General features: G+C 38.9%; 1 protein-coding gene across 7 annotated transcripts in view; it reads right to left on the reverse strand.

The window, feature by feature from the left end:
- Nucleotides 1-21,677, reverse strand: part of LOC105841829 (polyhomeotic-like protein 3) — a 363,837-nt gene that overhangs the window by 230,780 nt on the left and 111,380 nt on the right. For 4 of the 7 annotated variants that reach the window (XM_062669801.1, XM_062669800.1, XM_062669805.1 and 1 more), the window contains one exon: nt 19,308-19,376. The exons of the other annotated variants lie outside the window; for them this stretch is intronic. In XM_062669801.1, coding sequence (XP_062525785.1) covers nt 19,308-19,376 — 69 coding nt within the window. Of the gene's footprint in view, nt 1-19,307; nt 19,377-21,677 lie in introns of those variants that run through there. 7 annotated transcript variants of the gene reach the window in all.

The following is a 21,677-nucleotide window of genomic DNA, read 5'->3' on the forward strand; positions in this document are numbered from 1 at the left end:
TATAAAATATGTCGGGGGAGATCGGAGTCTGTCTGTTCCCGAAGAATTTCTGACCCGTGATCTCAGATACCGTTACTGGTATTCTGATCTGCATCATGTTTTTCCGCTGTACTTCGAACATGTTCAAACACGTCACGCCAGTGAGAGTAGAGTCCTGATCCTTCACTTCTGATGTCGGGGGAGATACAGCAGGAACGTTTTTAAAAAGTGTGACGTCAGCATTGCTGACGTCACGGTTATTGCTTTGTTGACGATAACTCATGTTTGGGCTTCCGAAACAAAACTTCACCAGAACTTCACAATAACTGCGTATATTTCACGAGAAGCGTGACAACGTTCAGAGAGATCCGTACTGTACTACGGCTCGGACACGAATGAATCAGCGCTAGACAGCACGGCCGTATTTATAGGGCTTGGTACAAGTCAGCGTGTTTACAAGTTTTGACAGGACTGTTTTTACATCAATTTCTCATCTTAACAAACACAGAGTAATTAGTTGATGACCAGATTATCCGATTATTACATTGAATCATTATTATTTTTATAATAGGTAGGTAAATAGTCATATTTGCGCCGACACGGCCATACTGACAGGCGGTGCGCGCTCTGCACCAGCCTCGTTGATTCTCGTAGGTTTTTCTTTGATTCTTATTGACCTGCAGGAATAAAAAGTTTCTCTGAGTAGCGCATCTGTTATACTACTTGTGTCACTTGTAATAATGCGATTTGATCGTAGGTTTCTCGGAGGTTCTCGTAGATTTATTTAAGGTGTCCGGATAAGGATGTTGTTTGGCGTACACTGTGGTACTTATGTAGTGGGCGTACACTGTGGTACTTATGTAGTACAGAATAAAGATTGAGAGGCTTTATACAAAATTGTTATAAGTATAGGAATGCTGTACATGGAAGGTGAGCGATGATATTGAAGTGCTTGTAATGCTCCACGCTTACTCGCACGATTTATGTACTCGTAGATATATCGATACAAATGCTCCACGCATAATTGCACGATTTGATTTCTCGTAGATAGAATTGATGCTGTGGCGCTGAGCGGTCTCGAACGCCGTGGTCCACAGGGGCTCTAATGGAAGTGGGAACTAGGACGATGCTGGGGCCTAGGCCTAAGTCGGTCAAAGTAGTTAGTCAGTCATAGTCAATCATTTTGACCGTGGTCCCCAGAGGCTCTGAAAAGTAATGTTTTTTCTTGCCTTTTGTTTAGGCTTATGAGGGTTTGATGCTGTGGTGCTGAGCGGTCTCGTACGCCGTGGTCCACAGGGGCTCTAAAGGATTGGGAAGGTCGATGCTGTGGCCTGGGCCTTATATTTATGACCGTGGTCCATAGAGGCTCTGAAAATAAATAGCGTAATGAAGAGCTCACATGGGAATGATGCTGTGGTGCTGAGCGGTCTCGTACGCCGTGGTCCACAGGGGCTCTAAAGGATGTAGGTAGGACGATGCTGTGGCCTAGGCCTTATGTATTATGACCGTGGTCCACAGGGGCTCTGAAATTGGTTCAAGGAAGGAAAATAGGATAGGGGTAATGTACAGGCTTACTTTTAATGATGGTCGACCCGTCAACAAAGACAAAGGCTAACGGCTGGATCTTACTGCTGAAGTTGATACTGACTTTCTCATAAATTGGTAAACATTTTAAGTAACTATCAGGATAGCAGTAAGAAATATAAATGGCGCGCGGCGGGGATGGTTAAGCGGTAGTTTACGTTATCACTCGTGTTCGATTGAACTCAGTTTAGTCAATAAAACTTTTTGAATAATAATTATTGAAACTCAACACACACAAATTTCACAATGACAGGGTAAACCGACAGTTTCGTGCCACATACCAACAGACTGACCGACTGCCAGAGACTCATTGACTCTGACGGACGGACCGTCTGATACGGACTGGATGACACGGAACGCCACGACTCTGTCCACGTACCGCCATTTTATACTGTGGCGTTACGGAGTCTACCCTACATTTTGTGATATTTATCAAAACAGCATTTCATCATTTAAAATAATAGTCAAAACAACGTCTTAATATTACTAAAAGTCGTTAATCACGACACGGCCATTCTGACATGTCACACGTCCCTGTGTGACGCTCCTGCTAGAAAAATAACCTTCTGTAATATCAAACAGGTTTCGTCTCGGCCAATTCTGATTCATTCACGATTGAGGATTGGGATTCTTTCATCAGAAACCATAACGTTAGCTTTCAACAAGATCTTTAACCTGTGTAAGTAGATAATTTAATTACCCAATTATTAGCGACACACTATACAACTCAAAAATTTCATTAATGCTCAATAAGCATTAGAAACCCGAGTCATTACAAAACTAAGTAATCTGAGTAGTATTTCATCAGTATTCAGTATCAATCACAAACTGTCGTTACAATCACCTCCATCTAGTGAGAGTAACTCATGCCACCTATATCAAGTGACGATAACCTTGACACCTCCATCGAGCGATGCAAATAAGTGGGGCCTCCATCCGGCACCCAACTTCAACATAAAACACTAATGCCTCCATCCGGCACGCAAGTGGAACTTCCATCCAGTACCCACTTCAATCATAAAACACATCGCTCGATTTAGGTGATGTGTTCAATTACCAGTTTTATAAATGACACCGAATACTGTTTACTAATCACACAAAATAGGACAAAAAAATCCTTACTTTAATCAGTTAGTTGTATCGTGGTCATTTGACTCTCCATCTTCTACATTACTAGTTTCAACAAAATTGTATTTAGGGATTGCACTACATTTTGACGAATTAAGCACACACACATAGTAAAAGCTTAGAAAATTTTCAAGTATACAGAAATAATTGATCACAATAAACTACTAGAGCAAATTAAAGAGCAGAGGATGATCAGAGCCTTGTACCACCGCCGTTTATTCATTCAACCATTTAATTTAAGCACAATTAAATTATCGAAACTTCACATAAGCCTCTCTATCGCCACGGCTCTCCCGCCGACCAGCAATCGCAACTGCCCTCATGATGCGCATCCACAGCGTGAATCGGTCGTGTGCATCACCCGCTGACTACACACGATGGTATTTACAGACCCCGACCTCCGTCAGAGCCAAACGCGCACCGCGCACCCACGGACTACTTGAGTTGCCTCAAGCGACATCGATTTCTACCGGGCTACGACTACGTAATAGCTACTGGTACGGTCGAACACAATACGGCCGATAGAGTCTTACTAGAGTTTCCAGCACAACTTAGGCTCACTCATCTTCAATAGGATCATTGTCAACATCAACTTCGACTGGTACATGACCTACTGATATCCTCCTCAACCTATCGTGTGCATATTTGTACGTACGCTTAGAGTAAAGCTTTCAGCGTATAACGATCACCGTCCAGAACCTCTACTACTCTAAATGGACCTTTGAATCGAGTTTTCGTTCGGATCAAGTTTCGTTTGATTCCGCTCTTCGTTTTCTAATAAAACGAAATCACCGACCGAAAATTTTGAAATTTTCGCCTTTGTTTTATCAAATCGCGCCTTATAATCCGTTTTTTGTTTTGTTCTCATACGCTATCTCGCGAATTTCGTCAATATCAATTTCAGTCCACATCGCTACACATCAACGATAACGGTCTTGCAACCTTACCGATTAAAAGCTCGAGTAATGATGCTTTCGTTACACGACTCATCGTGCAATTAATAGCTAGCTGAACCTCACCTACAACATCTTGCCACGATCTGGTATCGCTAGTCTCTATCGCTGTTAACATTGCTTTTAGGACACTCATAACGCGCTCTACCTGTCCATTAGCACGAGGGGAACAGGTTGCTCTCTGGTCTCGTCAAGGTTAATCTCTTGTTTTCAGTATCATTTAAAGTAAAAAGCTTTGGGGGTATGGCACGCGAATTATTAAAAGCTCAAGAGGGTTCACCCTTTTTATACGTTGGATAGAACAATTTAAAAATTATGTGCTTCTAGCACTTCTTGTCAAGAACAATTCCATGAGCTAATTGCGAGCTTGGTCAGCAATAACGCAAGTGTGGGCTTCGAATAAGGACACACTAGATTTAAGTGCTTATTTCGCTGAATGCTCAATCTCACTGAACCGATTAAAACAACTATCGGGTAGTACATGACATTAAAATGAGTAAGCAATAAACCATCGCAAAGGATTTGTTCTGTACAGTTTTGGTCAAAACAACAGACCCTTTATGAGAACCATAGCATGAAATTCCCGAATTATGAAGCTACTACTAATAGATTTCTCGACAAGAGAACATTCGGCACCAGATTCCAAATAAAAGTAAAACGACTCACCAGATTTTTCTCATTTACCAAAACACCCGATGTTACGCAGCTACCGGCACGTCGCTCTGTTGCTCGCGGCCGTCGATGACATCGCGCCATCAATTTGCCTCGGCCGCAACTCGTGGCAATGTTTTTGCTTAGATGGGTGGACTATGAACGAGCTCATAGCCCACCTGGTGCTATGTAGTTATTGGACCCACATACATCCACAACGCAAACGCGTCATCCACCCCGAGATACAAGTTCCAAGGTCTCAGCATAGCTACAACCGCTGCCCCACCATTCAAACCGAAATACACCACTGCTTCACGGCAGAAATAGGCAGGGTGACGGTAGCCGTGCGGTCGATGGCACTATACGGATCACCCGTCTGGTGCCACGTCCTTACCCACTAGAACGTCGCCGCGCTGCGACGGCGGCAGCGCGCGATCGCGGTCAGAGTCATTCAAGGATACCTCACAGTCTCCTACGAGGCGGCGCGCCTTAGCGCAAGTGCAGCCGGAACGCGGGGGCTCCAGGCTCTGCAGTCTGTGCTGGAGGCGTGGTCTCGTCGTTTGGCGGACCCGTCGGCCGGCCTCCGTACCGTCGAGGCGATCTGCCCGGTTCTCGCAGACTGGGTGGGCTGCGACCGCGGAAGTCTCACCTCCGGCTACCTGTGCAGACTCACAAGACATCTTACCACCAGCCACCACGCAAATTACAATTTTGCGGGTTCCACCTCTACTACACGATATTACTCCCACACTGCGGAAGTCAACCACTAACACTTGTCAAGCACGCACAAGCACACACTTCACCGGAAAAACTGGCATCCGCCTGCGGGACCCGAACACCGCCGCATCGTCAGATATGAACGCACCGGACGTCTTATCTTACAGGTCACGACGACTTCAAATGTGTAAATTTTCTTCCCCACGAAAACTTGCTTGCTTGCAGTCATGACAGATCCATTATTGCGATCGAACTTCCACTTGAGACTTGCACTTGCCTTAATTTCTTGCAACAGCTTGTTACGTGTCGTATTTCCGCTAGTAAATGCCATGTGATAAATTTTCTTCGTGGCTCAGATCTTCCATCGAGGTAGCAGACGCTATTACACAACTTGCGTATGCTGCATTCACGCTTTTGTGGCTTACCATTGCTTAAATTGATAAGCGTCGCAGCAAGAATTTTGCATAACGAGCGAGAAATAAGTCGCAAATGCTTACGTATGAAATCCGCGACAACATGATAAGGCACCGCCTTTCAGGGCCACACTGAAGACTACAATGAGCCGTGCACCATCCAGTAGACGTTCATCGAGGTACATATCAACCGTAGCGTACCAAGCACATGGATCGGAGTCTGTCTGTTCCCGAAGAATTTCTGACCCGTGATCTCAGATACCGTTACTGGTATTCTGATCTGCATCATGTTTTTCCGCTGTACTTCGAACATGTTCAAACACGTCACGCCAGTGAGAGTAGAGTCCTGATCCTTCACTTCTGATGTCGGGGGAGATACAGCAGGAACGTTTTTAAAAAGTGTGACGTCAGCATTGCTGACGTCACGGTTATTGCTTTGTTGACGATAACTCATGTTTGGGCTTCCGAAACAAAACTTCACCAGAACTTCACAATAACTGCGTATATTTCACGAGAAGCGTGACAACGTTCAGAGAGATCCGTACTGTACTACGGCTCGGACACGAATGAATCAGCGCTAGACAGCACGGCCGTATTTATAGGGCTTGGTACAAGTCAGCGTGTTTACAAGTTTTGACAGGACTGTTTTTACATCAATTTCTCATCTTAACAAACACAGAGTAATTAGTTGATGACCAGATTATCCGATTATTACATTGAATCATTATTATTTTTATAATAGGTAGGTAAATAGTCATATTTGCGCCGACAAATACAATAATGTGTACAAACTTACAATTCCAGTTAATTATAGTCGAATTTCGACTACTGCTGGACCTCTAGTCTCAATAAATCATTGAAAATACAAATCTGAATGTCTTTATTTAGGCGAGCGTGTACAAATGCGCAGAACATAGTTTTGAAAAAGTTGATATTTATCTATACGAAACTTATTATTAATTTGTTTGAATTCTGTAAGCCACTAACTATATTTTAGTATTTTCTTTAGTTTCAGTCAGTCGTAGATATATTTAATATTACTTTTACGATTTAATCTCTCGTTTATTATTGTAATTACACTATTTTCGACTTTACCAATATTATATAGTTTACGTGATCATGGATGTGGACTCTTGGAATGTAAGTAACACTTGAACTGTTGATGAATAAAGGGGAATTTCGAAAAAAATATTGATAATTTCTTAGATAGATCGGAGTCTTATTGAGTAATGTGTACATTCAGCGAGATTCATAATGGGTTGCATTATAGCTTAATAAAAGTTCTTGTAGTTTTTTTGATGACCATTTTTTTCCTACCTATTCTAGTAACCTTGAGGGGTTATTTTAGATTCACCGAACTAGTAGGTGAGCTCCGGGACTCACTGGCCCTAGCAAGAGCAGTGCTTCGCAGAATCTACCACCGGATCGGAAACGCGACCCACTGGGAAGATCCAGCGAGAAACTCAGTGGGCTCTGTCTATGGGTTAATTTACTCGTCGAGCCCTTCGTCGCAAGCGACGCCGCGACGGGTTCGATGAGGACGGTGACCGTTAATGGATCGGAAGGATCCGTAATGACGTATTTAGGGCAATTATGACCTTGTAAAATAAACCAATGTCCGGTGATATTTTTATCGTTGAGCGTTTAAGCTTTAGTTTAGACTTAGATACGTTAAGAGCAATTACTTGTTCAAAGGAAATTGCAGATTATAATTATCAACGAAACAACTTCATTTACGATTCATTTTAATTGAGCACTCCTAGCGGACATTTTAATTATCATTTTAAATATCACATAGTTACTGGTGTTTGTTTAGATGTATCGAAACATTACATGTGAAAATGATGATGGATCTATAAAATTAAGATAACACCTTAATTGAGTTCCGCGAGGAAGTTATGTTCTCATGGGTCTTTATAGGCACGGACTTGGCTTGATGTATCTGATTCGATAGTCGGTCACTGAAATGGACGCGAAATGATCCAACGTGTAAAATAGTTCTTATATCAACCTATTTGAAAGGTCCCGTGGCAATATAAAGCTGTATTTATACATTCCTGTAACAGTTTTAAATTAGGTGAACCATTATTACGTTTGTCAGCACAAATTTATATATATAAAAATGAATTGCTGTTCGTTAGTCTCGCTAAAACTCGAGAACGGCTGGACCGATTTGGCTAATGGTCTTGAATTATTTGTGGAAGTCCAGAGAAGGTTTAAAACGTAGATAAATATGAAAATGCTCGGAATTAAATAAAAATAACAATTTTGTTTTTCCTTTGATGTGTCGGACGGATTATTTTTATTTTTACGGATTACGGACGGATTATGTTTTAAGTTTATTTTATACAAAAGTTTAGGTCTTTTGATTTATCGATTGAGGCACTACGAAGTCTGCCGGGTCAGCTAGTTTGTAATAAAATTAACTTTAATTAGTTTGTCTTTAAGTTGTGAGCCTTTGGCCTCAATCGTCGTTGCTTATCTGCCTTGCATTCCTTCAACATCACAAGTTCTGTGAATCGTATTCTACCAAGCTTATCCATCCTGATTCGGTCGAAGCATCAAGTGTACTTAGCCACCTAAAGCTGATCTTATTCCGGGAATTTTCGATATAATTATGTTATAATTATATATGATATAATTTTTATATCATATATAATTAAACCGCTTTTTTTTCGATGCATGCAGTCGGTACCTGTAATTGTGTTAGCATTTAGTGTGAAATCAATGTATATGATACCTGTAATGCTCTGTGCTGATGTATAACATGTTGGTACCCAATAAAAAAAATAAAAATAAAAATAAAATAATGCATTGGTAAAACAAACGGTTCATTGTATGGCACTAGAAAAATAAGAATATATCTAACATTGATAATTTAACATTATTATTACACATTTTGTGATGCAAGGGAAAGTTTAGGGCAAAAGATCACTCGCGGACGATCTCCAACACGATGGACCGACCTCATAAAATCTGTGACTCACTCCAATATAAATGATTGCTTTCATTCTGCGAAATACCGTGCCATATGGCGTCGCATCGCGAGAGCATCGGTGTCGCAGGATTCAACTGATGCATGACCACAACCACTCTGTCAAGAGTGTACGGCTAAGAAGAAGAATTACAGATTACTACATTTACTACCAAACACATTATCTATACTAATATTATAAAGTTGAAGAGTTTGTTTGTTTGAACGCGCTAATCTCAGGAACTACTGGTCTGATTTGAAAAATTATTTTAGTGTTAGATATCCCATTTATTGAGGAAGGCTATAGGCTATAACAACACGGTAAGGCCAATACAAGCGGAGCACCAATAAAGAATGTTTCAAAATAGGGGTTTAATTAGCTCCTTAACATTCTATAATTCAAAAATATTTTCTATTTCTACGTAAATGAAGTGAGGGTGTAAAATTTTGCGCTATGCCAAAGTAACTATTCCACGCGGACGGGGTCGCGGGCAAAAGCTATTACATATATTGGCTGAACCCTTGCTCGTCCACCTGTTCTTGTGAAACTTGAATGGCCCCCGGACCACAAGTAAACAATCAATCATAAAAAAAATAATTACATATCTGAAATAAGCTCTAAATAATAAACTACTAGAAAAAGCATAAAATAATAGTATTTGTGTTCAGTGATTGAATATTTTTTTGATTTAGACAAAAAAAATCCCGTTTCGGCTCTGAATACGTCTTTGTACACACGTTAATTACGAATGGTTATTAATCTCCTACTACTTGGTATTTGAGTTAACAAAATATTATAACCTTTTAATGTATAAATCGATGTTTAATCAATGTGGACATGATAAATAATCATAAGAAATTATTATTCTACAAACCTACAAAATAGATGTAGACACTAATTCATTTTTATTAATTGCAAATTAAAGAAACGTTAGGAATGATTTATAGCCAATAATAAATGCTATTTATTTTTGTATGCTGCGTTCGATATTGCAAATAAGTGCATAACGCAATTATGTGTGTTATAAATTTATGAGCATTAAAATGTACGTATTACTTTTATTTCGGATTTTTATTACATTTTTTTATGGATGTAAGAATGTAGAACAACCAATAACACTGCAACCCTTAATAATGTAAAAATAAATTACAGAATCTTGATTGGATTCGCAGACCAATAAGTTTTTTATTTTATTTTTATTGCCTTTGTAGGCAGACGAACATACGGCCCACCTGATGGTAAGTGGTCACCGTCGCTCATGGACGTCAGCAATGCCAGGGGCAGAGCCAAACCGCTGCCTTCCATAACCAAGTCACTGCCTACCATGTATAGTATAGGTACTCTGACGAAAGGCAAGATCTCCCACCGAGCGGGTGATATTGCTCGGTATACCGACGGTCCGAATGCTGCTGTTCAGAGCTTGTACACATATGTGCAAGCTTATCTTGAAAATGTCGTAAGCGAGATTTAGGCATCTGTCAAATATTTTGTGTTCTGTGATGGCTACCGCCACAATAGTACTTCTTCTTCTTTTTCTCCTCCGTATCCCAGTAGGTGAGGTCGACACAGCTAATTTTCTCTTCTATTCTCTTCTATCAGCCGTCATCTCAACTGTCACTACTCTCTCTCTCATATCGTCATTTACACACTCCATCCATGTCTTCTTCGGTCGACCTCTTCCCCCTCTACCTTGCACTACCATTTCCATACATCTCCATAATCACATGCATCTTCTCTCTACGCATCACATGTCCATACCACGCTAATCGTCCGCTCTTTAATTTATATGCTTAAAATGTAAATAAATAACAACAAATCGAATTGCTAATCTAAATCAGTGAGGAAACAGTTTAAGCTTCAAGCAATAAAAAATTTTATAGTTCGACTTATTTGCTATCGACACTTACGGGCTCCGGTAACCACTTAACAACCGGTGGGCAGTTTTACTTGTCTAAGCAATAATAAAAGTATTTTATTTAGAACCCGCAAATCACTTGATACAAGGAAAATAGGTAAACGAACCAAAAAATGATTAATATAAATATAATATACTATTACTAGCTAACTCGGCAGACTTCGTAGTGCCTCAATCGATAAATAAAAGACACATCAAGGGGACACATCAAAGGAAAAACAAAATTGTTTGTTTTTATATAATTCCGAGCTTTTTTTATATTTTCTCACCTTTTAAACCTTCCCTGGACTTCCACGAATAATTCAAGACCAAAATTAGCCAAATCGGACCAGCCGTTCTCGAGTTTTAGCGAGACTAACGAACAGCAATACATTTTTATATATAGAGATAGAAGATAGATATATCGTGTTAATACTATTGGTACTGATGAAGAATTATTGATAGCAATTAGATGAGGCCACGTATGCAAAAACTAGAAAAAGTTCGACCGGCATTAGTTCAAGGTCAGTTCTCATGAACTCTGCTCTTTTTAAATTTTCACAATTTACAATCTAGATTGATATGTGAATTGTAAATTCGTAATATCGTAAATATTTAAATCCATAATCAAATAAAGCGTAGGTAAAAAGCGAATTTAAATTAATTGATTGATTTAGTAAATTCTTAACAGTTATTCTTTCACATTAAGAATTCTATGCCATTTATGGAATTGCCGTTAACAGTGTCAATACACTACTGACTGTCTGCCGATAAATTTAACTTACCATAATCGTATTTTTGTGTGTTTTTTTTTTTTTTTTTTTTTTCGGGTAGACCTTTCTGCTGGTGTTCACCCGACGAGTTGAAATTTCGTACTGTAGAGATTGGCACTTGAAGGATCATTTAGTAAAATACACCTTGTATAAAAAGTTGTGGAAACATTGCTTAAGAAATCGAAGCGTTCTCGTGCTAATATTTTAAATATTTTTACGAAGGCTTCTTGCAATGTATCATCATCATTAATCCGCAGAGCCCACTGATTTTCTCGCCGGGTCTTCTCAGTGGGTCGCGTTTCCGATCCGGTGGTAGATTCTGCGAAGCACTGCTCTTAGGGTCAGTGTTAGCAACACTCCAGTTTGAGGCCCGTGAGCTCACCTACACCCGTTAGGGTGCAGCTGAAATAGCCTCTCAAGGCTATCAGCATAGGAAGGAAAAAAAATCCCCAGTCTTTCACTACTGGACATAGGTCTATCCCGATTTATTGCTTGTCACTCTTAAACAGCCCACTCAAGAGCGCCTATGCTTCAGCAATTGTCAGTTCTGCCGCACATACATATATCCAGCCCACTCCAGCTCGTTATGCTTGAGATTTATATATGTTGTGGATACTCAAAAGCCACTGACTACGAATCAAACTGCACCTATGAAAACTATAAAGCACCATAGTCAGTTTGGGAGTATTGTCAACGCGCGCGGGTAGGTACCGTTTTGTATATTTTCATCACGATCAGTCTGTAATATATGGGATTTTGGGTATAGGCCAGTTATAATCTATATATTAACACGTGAAGCAGAAACTTTGTACCCCTTTTTACGAAAATTGCGCGGACGGAGGAGTATGAAATTTCTCACACTTATAGAGAATATAGAGAAGGAATGCAGAATGCTAATTTTCTTTTAATTATTCTTTTACCGTACTTTAAATCAATAAACAACATTACACACACTACCATGTTTTTGACACACATACATACTTATATATATATACTTACTCTTTGTTTATTGTTAAACTTTTGTTATTGCTTAAAGTCTGTGGTCAAATAGAGAATAGGCTAATATTGTTTATTTTTAATATTATTTGTCTATAGTGTGGTCTTGACGAAATCTGTGAATAAAAAAGTATAATAAATAGTCTTTGACAATAGAACTTTAATAATGTTCAAACTTATAATTTCAATTAATTATAGTCGAATTTCGACTACTGCGGGACCACTAGTTATAATAAAAATGAGACTTCGATGTCACATTTAAAAGTGCACTGAAATCGAAATAGATCGGAGCAATGTTTTAAATGTCGCTATACCAGCGGTTCTCAAGTGTGTTGCGAGATTAAGAAATACGGTGCTTTCATATATATCCTGTGGCCCAAGAGAATTGAATTTCTAGAATATACAAAAGGCATATACACAACTGTTTACTAGATATTAACTATACGACCATGTTTAATAGTGTGTAATTTGATGAAACTACCTATCATCACTTCAATTATTAAAAAAAAGGCATCTAAGTATGTAATGGTGTCGCGAATTTGTGAAGAGTATTTAATTTTTAATGCGTCGCTGAGTAAAGAAGGTTGACAGCCGTTGCCCTAGAAGACACACGGCTCACCTGTCAAATTATTACCAGTACTCACTATGCAGTTACAACGAGCTACCTTAAGATAATTACTTCCAAATTTTAATTGTCCCAATGTTCCCAAAAAATAATAATATGTACATAAATATTTCATTATCAAGCACTACTGTTAACATATTTCAATGACCTTTTGATATATTCTAATTAAGAAACAAATATCATATTCTAGTTTACCGTCGCTGGTTTTAATATAATATGATAAGATAAATTCGTTTCTTTTTGCATTTATCTGAAACACCTGTTCTATGTTAGGTATTTAAAAAAAAAATATGTTGCATTAAAAGTGTATATTTTTTTTAATTAGCGTATCAATCATTTGAAGAAGCTGCTATTCGAGACATTAATTTTTATAATTTACATTTTAAATAAAGTGAAGATTATATTCATTTGTTTATGATGAAACCAAAGGTGAATGATGATTTGTGGTTTTTTTTAAAAAAAAAAACGGTTTTTCCTGTTTGAATACGTGCACAGGTTCAAAATGTTAATTATTATCTTACGACTTTAATTGTTAATGAAATTGGAGAAAATCTATCGGTGGCGCTTTTACTGACAACGTACTCTACGTACTACTACTACTATTGAGTATTCACGTCACAACTTTACCGTTCTGATATCTTTGTTTCCGGTAATTTCTTAGTGGGACGTGAGATGATACAAACACTTATCTAAAATTAAAATAAAATTCGAGCAATAAAACATTGAAATGTTGTAACGAAGTGAAGATTATGGTTAGAATGTTTAGGTAAAAACAAAGAAATGGGGATTTTTTTAGGATACCCACGGAAAGAGAGATGCGGTTGTACTAATCTACAAAATACAGCCAAAACCAATTTATTTACACATGAATTAATATAATAATTAACCTATCTAATATATCTAGGAATAATACATAATATAATGTAAGCAAATAAATTTCTGTTTATGCATAAAATAACATTTAATTTCCATATTAATTGCGTATTAAGTCGTGTTTATTACTTTTTTTTTCCTAACCATCTACTCCAATTTGTTAGTATATTTTTCATTTAAATATTCTGTTATCTATATCTTTTTCATGCACTCAGAACGTAGTTCACATTATGTGCTCTGAATAGTAACAAAAATAATGAACTGAAGCTTCGCAACGTAACCATCTCAATTTTCATACTTAAAGATGTACTTAAAAAATTACGATGAGATAAATTAAAGAATTTATCGGAGCACTTTTTGATATCTTACTTAGATATCGACCCATTTTATTCCTCTATCACTTAGACTTAGACGTCAGCCTTAGTGCACGATTTTTCGTGGGCGATGAGGGGGCAGAGGGTGCGGCGCCATGTGCCGGTGATGTGTAGTACAACAGTTTTTTATTAATTTGTGACATTTATACATAAGTGTACATTTAAATTAGTCTGGTGTTTTCCTCCATTCCTTATGTTGTTTCATGGTTGCTGATTGTTTTTAATTTTTTTTGTTTCTATGCTTTTGTTTCTCTAGTGTTTTTAATTTGTTTATATTGGTGAGGACCTTTAATTGGCTTTTTGTTTCTATTATTTGTTATATAATTATACTTTGTTAGTTGGCTGTTGGTTCTCCTTGTATTAAATAAATAAATAAATATCACTCCAACTTAACTTCGATCTCTCCAACGATTCTTTCACAGCCTTTAAATCCAGAACTCTTTCATTTGTCGCTTTATCGCTTTACAAACGAATTTCTAACAACAAATACGTCTGGAGCTCTTTTGATATTTCGCTTTGCCGCCTCGGAAAAGCCTAATTTTGATCACGAGTAGTTACGCTCAGCCATCACGCGTGATTAACATATATAAACTTGTTTCGTTTTGATGTCTCGAACTGTCAAACACACATAGTGAAATATAGTTTATGCGTCCTGCTCGTAATGATTTCCGCTAAGCAAATCACATCTCGTATTATACAAATTCGTCAATGACAGTTTTAAGGTTAACGTTTCAATAGGAACGTTTTGGTAATCGATCACTGTAGTAGGGATCTTGAGTAATAGGCCAAGTTCAAAAAGACGAAGTTCTCTTTTAGTGATTATGAGCCATACAGTTTTTTGGAACGAAGTTCCTTATGCGGACGATGCGCAGGGGTACCTTAACCGAGAAAAAAAGGTCCGTAACGTAAGATTTTTATTAGCAATGCACACGGTGTACGACTTAACTTTGTAATAACGTACAAAAAATAACATATTTATTTATCATTCATTGACCACGATCTCAGATCGTTCGTTGGCGCAATACACTAACTCTTATGCAAACAACGGTGAACGAAGTGTATCACAATAAGTTCGCACGTTACCGAATGACCGTGAGTTGTTGCGAAATCTCCAGTTTTATTTTCTTTATACCTCGAATAGAACCTAAAATTAATATTTTTATAATAAGGAACTTCGTTCCTATCCGGTGTCCCACGACACCACACATCATACATACATAAATGCGATGTTGTCATTTCGTTGTCATCAATTTAACTTCAGTCTTAATTTCAACAGCTCCGTGAGTTCGTCGCGATTAAACGTCAATTAGATTAATGTCGCAAGAGGTCATAAATAACCGAACGGTCTAACTAGATATAGCCGGATTGATCCAGTTTCATAAATCGCGCTAACGACATCGTGTTCGACGCCATCATGACACATGGCGCCCTTAAGTTGAGAACTTACGTCTCATTTACATCGCTCCTCGTAAATAAATGGAACGCGGAATCGATTTTAATATTTTATGCGGATAATTTGACTATCGAAGTAAGAACGCGCCACAAAAATATCTGGCTAATTTCACCTCGATGATGATCTTTTAGAATAATCTTCTATTCGCATTTTCTGCATGGCGTAACTGATATGCAATTGACTATTAAGCCAATCGATTTACACGATTGTTTTAAGCCTAGTGTTTTTTTTTCTTATATTTTCACAATAAAAAACGACATATAACTGCTTATAAAACACGAAATGAGTTCAACGACTTGACACACACGCACTTTTGTGCAACCCGCCGAAGGTTGCTTAGGCATTCTGGTCAGTGACAAGTGCTGACACTTGCTGACCTCGATCTGACCTGTGCCTGCAGTTAGGTAAATGACCTGCGTATAAATATGGAGCAATACCATTTGTATGGACGACCGTCTTGGAATAGCAATTGTGAATGTGGAATGCTCTCTAATCCGGAGGCATTAACGGGAGTCGAAGAATAAGTAAGGATTAAACTATGTATTTAAATTTAAAATTTCTAATCAATTTTTTTCGAAATCTAATAAATAAAAATCAACTTTAATTGAGAACTATTTAATTTGAAATCGAATGAGATTTAAAAATAATTCATCAAAATTATTTAATATATTTATTGACTCATTTTTCGAATCTACACAGGTGGGTAATACCTGGTGATATATTCTGATTTACAATAAATATATCATAACTACTGCAACGTGTATGCTGGTGCCGACTCTGTGAACTAAGATTAGTCTTATTTTTACGGTATTCGCGAGGTATAGACTTAGTTAAAAGTACTTTTACGGATTAATTTCGCGTTTTTCAAACTATCTCAAACCGTAAAAGTAGTTTTATCCTTTAGACCGTAATGCTTGACTGCTTTGCAAAAATATACCACCGAGTAGTATCTAAAGGCTTAGAAAATCCCCTACAACCAGTGACTTAACGGTAACTTAAAGGAAAATGCTACAATATCTACATCCGAGTAGCCGAGAATGGCAGTATCGATTTTTCTACACTGAAATCCACAACTAAATTAAGAAACTGGAAAAGCGCGTCGGAAGCGAAAACAGGGACTTAAGCATCTTAACAACACGGGTTATTTTTTAATATACAGGGTGTCCCAGAACTCGACGTCAAGCCGAAACGGGGTGACAGGATTGATTGTAACCATCATGAGAAAAATCAGAAAAAAATCTATCCCATGCAGTTTGGAAATTATGGGCATTTAAAAAAAAAACCTAGAAATTTGATCAAACTGTAACCATTTTTCGGTTATTGTCGTTAATTTTTATTACTTTTGTTCATTTAAACTTTGGAACCGTAGCCCTAAATAACACACTTTCGTACTGGTGGTAGGACCGCTTGTGTGTCCGCGCGGGTGGGTACCACCACCCTGCCTATTTCTACCGTGAAGCAGTAATGCGTTTCAGTTTGAAGGGTGGGGCAGCCGTTGTAACTATACTTGAGACCTTAGAACTTGTCTCGGGGTGGGTGGCGCATTTACGTTGTAGATGTCTATGGGCTCCAGTAACCACTTAATACCAGGTGGGCTGTGAGCTCGTCCACCCATCTAAGCAATAAAAAAAAAAATAAAAAAAAATAACATTTCTAGAATTAGATATTGTCTCGTATGTATACATTGTTACAACGTAAGTACGGACGGGCACACACGTAACTGTAGCTCATTACAGTTGACAATAGAATTGGGCACCAGTCCCGTGAAATTACATTTTTTTTTAAATACTCTTAGATAGCATCGCTCTATGACTTCTTTGCCTTTGAACTTTTGTGTTATTGACTTCTCGAAAGGGGGAACGGAATATTTAAAGTTACCGGCAAAATGTTTTTAAGCAATGGTTAAGTTTAAAGTCTGTTTGTATGTGTTTTTTTTCTCCAAAATATCAATTCGTAACTAGAGTTTTATTTAACATTGAATAATATACGCCAATAAAAAAAATTGAGGTGTTATACAAAAAAATAAATTCGTGTAAACTCGTAGTGCGCCAGAAACATTTAATTATCAGACGAGATCACAGTTTGTCTGGCAATTCTTATACCTTTAAACAAGCAATTCTTGTATATATATATGATCTGAATCTCGGAAACGGCTCCAACGATTTTCATAAAATATAGTATACAGGGGATTTCGGGGGCGATAAATCGATTTAGCTACGATTTATTTTCAGAAAGTGTTGTTTTATTCACGTTTTCAATAATCAACTCTTCCCGACATCTATTGGCGAATAATAATACTATTTTTCTTAATTGAGGGCAACTAACCGCTTTAGAGACGCGACAAGGTGGCGTTATCAAAAAAAAACCAAGCAAAGCTCGGTCATCATCTAGCTATGATTAAATATCGAAATTATATAGAACTGTCAAAAACGATAACTTGACAAATATGCATAGTGACAATACAAACTAATTAAAATTTGTTCATTTTCACACCAAAGCGAATTGTGATAAGCATTGGCTGTTTTCTTGCGCGATTGACTTCGATAATCTTTGAACTTATCTATATATTAATACGTGAAGCAAAAACTTTGTACACCTTTTTACGAAAATTGCGCGGACGGAGGAGTATGAAATTTCCCACACTTATAGAGAATATAGAGAAGGAGTGCAAAATGTTAATATTTTTTTTAATTATGCATAAAAAATACATTAAATCTATAAAAAGAAACATTACACACACTACCATGTATTTGACACAAACACGCATGCATACCTACTATTTGCTTATTGTCAAAATTTTCTTATTGCTTTTACGAGTAGCCTGTGGCCAAATTGAGAATAGATTAAATATTGTTTGTCTTTATTAATATTTGTCTAAAGTATACATAGTTTTAGCGGAATCTGTGATTAAATAAGTATAATATGTAGTCTTTGAAAATAGAATCATAATAATGTACAAACTTATAACTTAATATTATAATAATTATTATAATTTCACTTAATTATAGTCGAATTTCGACTACCGGAGCATCACTAGTATGTATAATTATTTAAGTCGAGAGGGATGTGTAATCCGTAACACCAGCATCTACAGCTGATTGTTCTCCAAAACCTGTATTTTAGAATCCAATCATCGAGATCGAATTATTCGTTTGATAACAGCGGTATTGCCATTTATGTACTGTATACATTTTTTTAGTTTTTTTTAAGGAAATTCTGTATACTTTAGTGCTATATTAAAATGGAAATACAGTGTACTTTCGAGTACAAACAAAATAATCGTTTTGATATAATTACGAGATTGGACCCATTAATTTTGATCCGATAAATAAATAAATTAAAATTATAATTGCGGACCTTGATTAAGTGATGCAATACCGTTACATTTAACGACCCGTTTTGTATGTCATACATTTTGGGTTCGTAACTTCGGTCGGCGGGTTCGATTCGGCCAATCAAAGTACGTGGGCCGCACTCAGGGATTCGGCTACTATTAAGCCCCCCAAACAAAGCTAGAATACACATTTTTTAACATCACTTAGTTGTTAGTGGATAATCTCACAAAATCTTTGACAAATTAAATTGCAACGAGTTTTTTTTTATTGCCCTTGTAAACAGACGAGCATACGGCCCATCTGATGGTGAATGGCTACCGTCGCCCATGGATTTCAGCAATGCCAGGGGCAGAGCCAAGCCGCTGCCTATCGTTGTATCAAGACTTTATTCTTTGTCACTTACATAGATGGACGAGTTTATGTCCAACATGGTGTTGAACAACGCAACTGGTGCTATCCGCCTAGAGATATGACGTCAGAGACTCTATTCTAAAAACGGCTGCAATAGGCAAGATGATCTTCCTCAGTCGTCAAAGACCTTCGTTTCGTTTTCTTGCAAAGCATTTGTACGATAAGAAATTTACCTGCAATATTGTTGATTTCCGTAAACGGTGCTATGTGCTTATCATCAGGTAGACCGTCGGCTCGCATACCTACAAGGGCAATAAAAATCAAACTGTTTTAGGTTATCTAATAGGTTATCATTTAACTCTAATATGGCCAAGAGACAGTATTTAGGATTTAAAAAAAAAAGATCCACTCGCAAACAACAAACAGAAACAAATCAAAGTTTCTCAATGTTGAACTTTGAAAGTGAGACTAAATTTGATTAGCACCTAAATATTTATTTTAATTTTATTATTAGTAGAGGTATGAAGGTTCGCGTTAATCAATCACTTTATAAATATGTAAATAGCATTATCGTAATTAAAAATGTATAGTTTAAGAAACCTGTCAACGAAAAACATTAATTTAATTGAAATATTTGAATTGTTTGATGAATTTCTTACGCACACTACCATGTATTTGACACAACACATATATTATTTTAAACTCTTTGTATATTATCAAACTTTAGTTATTGTTTAAATTTCATGGGCAAATTGAGAATAGATTAATATTATTTGTTTTTAATATTATCTGTCTTGGTGAAATCTGTGATTATAGAAGTACGTACATATAGTCTTGGACAAAACAACTATAATAATGTTCAAACTTATAATTTCAATGAATTATAGTCGAATTTCGACTACTGAGGGACCATTACTTATTATTATAATAATTGTAATCCCGAATACAACCCTGGTGGTACAGTTCACATTACTTTCGCTCTGATTTTTCACGACTTCTATAAGCGGTGTCGTATCGGCGTGCTTATGCTCGTAATGCTCTTGTTTCGCGGTGCACTTTCAAAAAGCGACCATCGACAACTCCGAGAAACACGTCAATATTTAAACGTTAATACATTCACTTAATTAAACGCGGAAGGGTTTGATGTTTTCTTACCTTGTTTGTACCGAGTAAAATGACACCTAGACCTGGATATCGGATTGAGGAAATGAATTTATTGTTCGTGTTCTCTCTCTGTTTTACCGGTGGTAGGACATCTTGTGAGTCCGCGCGGGTAAGTACCACCACCCTTTTTTTTTTTTTTAACGCTGGGGAATCCAATTACGGATACCCGGTCGAGGGGGGTAACGGACCGGGTTATGTCGGACTCCGCCGCCTCCTGAGAGGAAGAAAGGGAAAAGAGAAGGGCCGAGGTCCTTCACCTCCCCCAATTTCTCACAGGAGACTACGCCTTAAAAAAGGCGCGCGAAGCACTTGCCCCGCAGAACGACTACCGACTAAACCCCATCGAGCCCCACCACTCCGACTCCACGAAACGCACGGTACCGCACAGTGCGCGCCGAAGGCTCGCCGTCGCCGGTACCCATCCTGTTAATAGGACGACACTCCATCCCTGGGAAAATCCCGCAGGACGTCGTCTCGGAGACACACCGTGAGCGGTGCACAGGAGCTACCTTGCGCCGCCTCACCACCGGACCAACAGCCGAGTACCGGGCACCCCCGCACCCGGCACCCGACAGCCCCTACGGAAGATGAACGGGAGCTTCACGCCCGTGCCGCCCACTCCGCCTTCTTCGCTGAGAAGCCGAAGAGGGATCCCACTCCCTTTCGCGCTCCTCAGCCTCACGGAACGCCATGACCAGGTCGCAAAACCTGGTCATGGCCTCCCAAGACTTCTGGTCCTCTAGCATGCGGGCGATGACAGCCCGCAAGGAGAGGTCTCTCCCCAGCACCGCGATGAGGTCTCGCCGCGGGCACTCCCAACGCGGAAACGCTTCGAGTGCGTGCTGAGCGTCATCGTCCGGATGCCCACACTGGTGCCAACCCGGATGTGGCTCTCTCCTGCAGACCTTCCACAGGTACCTCCCGAAGCAACCATGCCCCGAGAGGACCTGCGTTAGGTGGAAGGAGAGCACGCCGTGTCGTCTATCTGACCATGCCTCCAGCACGGGCACCAGAGCCTCGAGGGTGCGTCGGCGAGTGACTGAAGTTTGGCCAAGCTCCTCCAGCAACCGCTCCCTCCACTTGGCGTACGCCAGATGATGCGCAGCACGCCTCCACCGACCGACACCCGACGGGCCGGGCGTCCATCCCCGACTCAGGGACTGTGTTCTGCGCCGGTATACCGCAGCTGCTACCTCAGCCTCGAGATCCCAAGGAAGGGAACCGGCGAGGGCGCAGGCGACCTCCCGAGAGATCGTACGGTACCCCCTGATGACCCTCACCGCGAGTACCCGCTGCGCTCGTAGCAGCAAAGCTGCATTGCGCGCAGAGGGTGCGGGCGAAAGTACCACCACCCTGCTTATTTCTGCCGTGAAGCAGTAATGCGTTTCGGTCTGAAGGGTGGGGAAGCCGTTGTAACTATACTGAGATCTTAGAACTTA

Source organism: Bombyx mori, chromosome 8 (assembly GCF_030269925.1).
Source record: "Bombyx mori chromosome 8, ASM3026992v2".
Lineage (NCBI taxonomy): Eukaryota > Metazoa > Arthropoda > Insecta > Lepidoptera > Bombycidae > Bombyx > Bombyx mori.